The sequence below is a fragment of the Alosa sapidissima genome, chromosome 3 (assembly GCF_018492685.1).
Source record: "Alosa sapidissima isolate fAloSap1 chromosome 3, fAloSap1.pri, whole genome shotgun sequence".
NCBI lineage: Eukaryota > Metazoa > Chordata > Actinopteri > Clupeiformes > Clupeidae > Alosa > Alosa sapidissima.
In genome coordinates this window covers 9,914,433-9,921,932 of record NC_055959.1, presented here as the reverse complement: position 1 = coordinate 9,921,932, position 7,500 = coordinate 9,914,433, and the positions used below count along the sequence as shown (strand labels likewise).

At 45.6% G+C, this 7,500-nt stretch overlaps 1 protein-coding gene across 1 annotated transcript in view; it reads left to right on the top strand.

The window, feature by feature from the left end:
- plxnd1 (plexin D1) overlaps window positions 1-7,500 on the top strand; it is a 54,375-nt gene that overhangs the window by 38,580 nt on the left and 8,295 nt on the right. The window contains exons 23-29 of the mRNA XM_042085879.1: window positions 1,132-1,236; window positions 2,299-2,429; window positions 3,974-4,172; window positions 4,448-4,594; window positions 4,845-5,001; window positions 6,008-6,111; window positions 6,720-6,783. Coding sequence (XP_041941813.1) covers window positions 1,132-1,236; window positions 2,299-2,429; window positions 3,974-4,172; window positions 4,448-4,594; window positions 4,845-5,001; window positions 6,008-6,111; window positions 6,720-6,783 — 907 coding nt within the window. The remainder of the gene's footprint in view (window positions 1-1,131; window positions 1,237-2,298; window positions 2,430-3,973; window positions 4,173-4,447; window positions 4,595-4,844; window positions 5,002-6,007; window positions 6,112-6,719; window positions 6,784-7,500) is intronic.

Sequence of the window (7,500 nt, the reverse complement as noted above, 5' to 3'; positions counted from 1 at the left end):
ACAAGCGGACACACACACACACACACACACACACACACACACACACACACACACACACACACACACACACACACACACACACTACACATCCCTTTGGTTCAAATTGCCCTCTGTCAGCATGTTTCTAGCCCAGGTTGTGTGTGTGTGTGTGTGTGTGTGTGAGAGCAACATGGTTGTATATGTGAAAGAGTGTTGCCAGAATGTTGGCTTGTGGCACACACAGAAGTTCACATGCACACACGGAGATGAAGAAACGGAACAGAACAATGCTGGGCATTCTGACAAGAAATCCCTCTCCGCTCAGTCCTTCCCTGAACAAAGAGGAGTGCTCACACACACACACACACACACTTTGCCCAATTGAATGTAGGTCAGAGGAGGCCAGTGTCTTTGGCAATCGAGAGAAGCAGAAGGGAGGGTGATGTCTGGGGTGGATTGGCTGCTAGCATCATGCTTAAGAAACACAAAAGATCTCTTTCTCAGTGAAATAGATACATAAATACACACACACACACACACACACGCACACACACACTCTCTCTCTCTCTCTCTTTCTCTCTCACACACAGTCACACAAACTCTCTCTCTCTCACACACACACACACTCACACTTACAGGATGCAGTTCTGCATCATTGTGGTTAGCTGTATGTGGAAAGAGCACTGATTCACCATCAGGAGGTGTGGTTGGTCACCCGTGCCCTTTAGACATGGATTTAATAAGCAGACCAAACCACCCCCCCCCCCCCCTCCTCCCGTACACCACTGCTACCGATCGCCCTGAAAAGTCTTAGTTGGTCACCAGTAAGATGATTCATCCAGTCACCTACTGTTTGAAGACAGAGTGAGAGATTCAGCAGATGCATGGACTGATTACAGGGCTGTTCTACTCTTATTAAGAGACATTGTTATTCTGGAAAGGAGAGGACAACTACAGTTCACTTGCATCCTGGACTCTGCTGGACTCCTCTCAGTGTACCGTGCTTGTACTTGAAAATGTCATGCTCATTTGTGCTTAACAAAGCCTCAGCAACATTGGTGTCTCTCTTTGTGTGTGTGTGTGTGTGTGTGTGTGTGTGTGTGTGTGTGTGTGTGTGTGTGTGTGTGTGTGTGTGTGTGTGTGTGTGGTCAGATGTGTTCGGACTATGAAAGGAGCCTGGTGCAGCCGGTGTATGAGAACGATCCCCAGGGTCCTCGCGCAGTGCCCGAGACACACCCCCTGCTTCAGGACTGGCAGGTAGGCCCCTCCCCTCCCCCTCCTCACCTCCTGCTCCTCACATTAGTCTTTCTTTGTCCTCTTCCTCCTCTCTCTCTTCCACCTCCCTCTCTCCCTCCACGCCTCCCTCCTTCCTCTCTTCTTCCACCTCTCCTCCTCTTCCTCCTCCCTCTCTCCCTCCACTCTTCCTTCTCTTTCTTCTCCCTCTTTCCCTCCAGTCCTCTTCATTAGCCATTAGTCATGTCCTCCTCTCTTTCTCTCCTCTCTTCTACTCCTCTTCTTTCTCATCCTTCCTGTTTAAATCTCCCTTCTTCTCTGTTCCTATGAGGCGTGTGTGGGTGTCTGGACGGTGTGGCGATGTTGTGAAAGTCCAGAATTTCCCCAAACTTCACAGAGAAGCTTTTTATAACATTTCTGTTGATGTTGCCTTGGTGACATAGTTTCTGTTGTCCTTGCAGAAATTTGCCATGTCTGCATTCTGTGTTTGTGTGTGTGTGTGTGTGTGTGTGTGTGTGTGTGTGTGTGTGTGTGTGTGTGTGTGTGTGTGTGTGTGTGGTGTGTGATAGTGATAGTGATAAAGTGGTTGAGGAGCCAACTGCTTGACTCAGGGCTGTAGGGGATTCATGAGAGATCAGAGCATCCATCATTCTGTACACTTGCACACACACATACAGGCACATGCACAGAGACACACACACACACACACACACACACACATACACACACACACACACACACACACACACTAGACAGAAAGAGAGAGTGCACACATAGACATGCCGCTCCCGTTCTGTCTGCATGTTAAACTTGAGCATATGGACTGAGTCCACCGGGAGCCTTTCACTAAAGTACTCAGACTAGGCATGCTGGTTCTGATTACACACACACACACACACACATACACAGACACCTTTTAGTGGGTCAGATGCAGAGAGACTGGAAACATTAGCGGTACAATTGTTGGCCAGTGTTAACCAGACTTAACTAGGCTATACAAACCCAGGTGCAGGAACAGGCATGACCATTTGGTGCTGTGGCCATTTTACAGAAAGACTGACCACATTTCACCTCTTTCCTCCCCAGACCTCAAACACATGTAAACCAAACATGGAGGAGGGCATCACCCTCTTCTCCACACTCCTGAACAACAAGCACTTTCTGGTGACGTTCGTCCATGCCCTAGAGCAGCAGAAGGACTTTGCTGTTCGAGACAGGTACAAAACGGTCCACTCCGATCCATCCACTCAGACTCAGCCCTCCGGTTTACGTGGGAACGGAGAGTGAGGCGGTAGCGGACACCTGGTGTGTAGGTGGACGGGTCTCTGGGGTCTGTCTCGCTCGAGTTTGAGTTAAATTGGAGTTGTACTTCACTCCGTCTGCTTTCCCATGAGGAGATTACAAAATGGGGTATTTTCAGTGTTCGGCCATTTTAGCGCTGTATTAGGAGGGAATCGCATGCTTTGGAGGCTTTTCATGTGTCCCCATCATGTGTCAGATGGTAGTTCAAGTCCTCACCATGTGTCAGTTGTTTGATTGTGGGGGATTTTGTGAAAATGCCTCCTGTGCTTAGTTGCTTCACTTTTTAATGATGCTTTCCTACGAAAACACACGTTCTAATGTTTAATTCAAAACACAAAGGCAGCCAGATGTACTGTAGATAGCATAGTGCTAGAAAAGCTCTCATTTGCATGACATTTAACTAACTGCACAAGGTACAGTGAATATGAGAATGTAGTAGTGATGGGGACGAGACCGCCTATGCCGAGTCTGTTGGTTTTCAAATACAGTCGAGTCCGAGTCAAGACCGAGTCTTTGAAGAAGCAAGTCCGAGTCGAGACCGAGTCCTTTAGAAGTCGAGACCGAGTCGAGACCAAGACCATAAAAAAAATTCAGTTTTAATATTCATAATTTAATATCACCCCAGTTAATAATCAACAGTTAGGCCTACAGACTAAGCTAGATTGGGAATTGTTTAGAGGAGCAGTCTTAACGTCTTAATATGGACTATGCTGACCTACAGACACTCACCGGCAGCAGAGCCATAGAGATAAATAAACGGCTCTGACGGCAGTATCTTTGCATTGCACCATGGGATGTCATTTTCAAATAATGCCGGTCAACATTGCATTTTATTATTATTGTTGTTATGTGTTGTCTGTTTTTTTATATGAACATAAAAAATGCGTTGGTCTCGAGGACTCGGTCTGAAATTACGAGTCCTTCTCCTCCCACTGTGGTCCGAGACCGAGTCAAGACCGAGTCTTTGAAGGAACGAGTCCGAGACGAGACCGAGAAAGCAGAAATTGGTCTCGAGACCGGAGTCCGAGACCGGACTCGAGTAGCCTACTACATCACTAGAATGTAGTTGGTGTCTTAACTGTTTTATAAAATGGTGCAATGTACCTTATAGTGTTTAAATTGTCTAGTACTACACTTTAAGTAGGCTATTTGATTATGTGATACTGAGTCTAGCTCAGTATCTGGCCATACTGTATGGCCTTGGCCATCCCTTATGAGCATATCTAATTCCCTTTCCTGGGAAATACTGCTCTGCTGTGCTACTTATTTGTCACTTGCCACTGATCCGACGTTTGTTGATTAGCTAGCTAGCTATCATTTCATCTAACGTTTGTGTTTAGCATCCCCCTTTGTGTAGTTATTATGGTTGCAAATAGACAGTGCAAAATGGTTTATTTTGAAGCTTGCTATTCTGTTTGCTTACAAATTGTTAAATTATTGAAACTCTTTTCTTCCGCAGATGTAATCTGGCCTCCCTGCTCACTATTGCCCTCCATGGCAAACTGGAATATTACACTAGCATCATGAAGGACCTGCTGGTGGACCTGATCGACGCCTCGGCCTCCAAGAACCCCAAGCTGATGCTGCGGCGCACAGAGAGCGTGGTGGAGAAGATGCTCACCAACTGGATGTCCATCTGCATGTACAGCTACCTCAAGGTCAGAGTTAGAGTAAATAGTCTAAAATAGTAATACTAAATAGTAAAAAGTCATTTATATAGCACACTTAAACGCAATACATTTGACCCAAGGTGCTAAATAATAGCAGTGTGCTTTAGCATTATTGTGCCGTGAAACGACACTGTGACTTAATAGTTTGCTGTAATGATTTTGAGTGACGTAGTGTACATTTTGCTAGATGCACTTTGGGGACGTGATCCTGTATGCAACGGTAATGTTATTGTGGTGTTGCTGACCTCCCTTTCTCCCTGCAGGAGAGAGTAGGAGAGCCCTTCTTCCTGCTGTTGTGTGCCATTAAACAACAAATCAACAAGGGCTCCATTGACGCCATCACGGGCAAGGCCCGCTACACCCTCAATGAGGAGTGGCTCCTGAGAGAGAACATTGAGGCCAAGCCACAGGTCTGTGGTCAGCTGGGGGTGGGGGTGGGGGGGTCAATGGATCTAGGAACAGATATAGAGTGAGAGGTGAAAAAATTGAACTAAAATGTAATGTAACAGTCAACAAAGGAAATAACATACGGTATGAAATTCGGGATTATTAATTAGTTCTTGTGATGTCAGGGCAGCTGTGTGTTTAATTCTCTCTGACTCTCTCTCTCTCTCTCTCTGTTGTGTGTGTGTGTGTGTGTGTGTGTCCATATCCATACAGAACATCAACGTGTCTTTCCAAGGCTGTGGCATGGACTCTCTGAGTGTGCGAGTGATGAACACAGACACCATCTGTCAGGTGAAGGAGAAGATTCTGGAAGCCTTCTACAAGAACCTGCCCTTTTCCCAGTGGCCACACTCGGAAGATGTTGACCTGGGTGAGCGTCCAGACTGCATCCCCTGGATGACTGCCACCTCTGGAGCTCTGCTGAAATAGTCTCTAGCCAATTAGATTATCACGCTGAGCTTCGCAATATTAGGGCTCTCCTGACATTTCCTGTTTTCTGTTTTCTGTCTTTGGGGTTGTCTACTTGCACAGCTATACTGTTTGAACACATAACCGCTCCATCACTGAGTTCATGTGATGAACCCATTGCCACATGTGTATAAAATCAAGCACAGTCATGCAGTCTGCATTCACAAACATTCATGAAATGGCACTGTCATAGGGTACACAAAGCAAGATCCATAAAGTAAGTAAGTAAAGTTTCTTTTTAAAGCACATTTAACCACAGCTCACACTGACCAACGTGCTGTACATAGTGCATTAGCTAAAGAATAATAAAATAAGATAAAATAAAATAAAATAGATAAGTAAATAAATACACATACAGATCAATGATTTAAGCTAAGACGACATCAACAGACAACACTTAATTACAGACATAACAGGGTAAGACAATTAAAACACAGGGAAGGCCAGTGTAAAATGGTGCGTTTTGAGCCTGAATTTGAATAATTCAGACGTGATGAGGACGTGGTTGGGTGAGTTTGGTGAGTAAGAACTTGACTGGCCCTGACCTCAACCCTATCGAACACCTTTGTGATGAAGTGCCTGACCTTCTAAATGCTCTTCTGGATAAAGGGGCAAAAAGTCCCACAAACACACTTAATCAGACATAATATATGTAATCCTGGAAAGCCCTCCCAGAAGAGTGGACGCTGTTATAGTTATCCCATACTTATAGATTTAGAATGGGATGTTATAAAAGTTCCTGTTGGTGTAATGGCCAGGCGTCCCAAAACTTTTGTCTATATGGTGTACCTGACGTACTATGTTGATGTTGAACTAGAACAACTGCACAATTAAAGGGAGTATTTACTAACTTGTTTGGTGTTGTCCGACCCCCCTCTCCCTCCCTCTCTTGACCGCTCCTCTCTCAGAGTGGTTTCCTAGTGGTGGAGGCAGCAGGATTCTCCAAGACCTGGACAACACCTCGGGCATGGAGGATGGAAGGAAGAAGCTGAACACTGTTGTCCATTACCAGGTCATTACCCCCCACATGTGTGTACATACATGTGTGTGTCTGTACATATAATGTGTGTGTGTGTGTACATACGTGTGTGTGTCTGTACATATAATGTGTGTGTGTGTACATACGTGTGTGTGTGTCTGTACATATAATATGTGTGTGTGTACATACGTGTGTGTGTGTCTGTACATATAATATGTGTGTGTGTACATACGTGTGTGTCTGTACATATAATGTGTGTGTGTGTACATACGTGTGTGTGTGTCTGTACATATAATATGTGTGTGTGTACATACGTGTGTGTGTCTGTACATATAATGTGTGTGTGTGTACATACGTGTGTGTGTCTGTACATATAATATGTGTGTGTGTACATACGTGTGTGAAATAGGGGATGGGTGTGAAAAAGAATTTAACCAGCTGCACTGCTTATTGTTTCTTCATTATTATTCTGTTCAGCTTCTCCCTCACCACACACACACACACACACTCTCTCTCTCTCTCTCTCTCTCTCTCACACACACACACACACACACACACACACACACACACACACACAGACAGAGGGAGAGAGCTTAATGAAGTCATTGACCTTTGACTCTCTGACCTCTTATCCTTAACAGATCCCAGAGGGTGCTGCTATGGCCATGAGCATGAAGGACAAGAGAGAAAACACACTGGGAAGAGGTACGAGGACACACACACACACACACACACACACACACACACACACACACACACACACACACACACACACACATACACACACCACACATACACACCACACACACACACACACACACACAAACCACATACAAACAAACACACACACACACACACACACACACACACACACACACACACACCAGAGGCGTTACTGTGTTAGGTTGTATGTGAGATGGTTTTTAAGGGGGATCCCACAGTACCTACTTCTCGAGGTGCGTGGTGTGTTATTGACTTGTTGAGTGCAGAGTGATGTGGAGCAGTCATAAAGGAGTCTGATTCCTGTCATGTGGGCCAGGCAGGGGATGGGTCACAGCTCTCACAGTCAGGCAGCCAGGGAAGTCCCATTTCCCTGAGCAAGACACAGGCAGTTCACTCAAGTCTGTTGCAAGATACTGAGTGTTCCCAAAGCCCAGTACAGTTTTGCACCATATGTTGTGCGTTTCGTTTCAGTCAGTGTGTGTGTGTGTGTGTGTGTGTGTGTGTGTGTCTGAGTGTGAGTGTGAGTGAAAGAAGGACACACCTTTTGGCTCAATCAGATCAGATGAGAATAGAACTCATTCAGAGCAACCCCTCATGACAAACATACACACGCAAGCACACACACACACACACACGCACACAGACTCAGGCGTGTGCTAATGTAAAACACCTTTAGCCAGGCTCTGATCTTATCTGTGG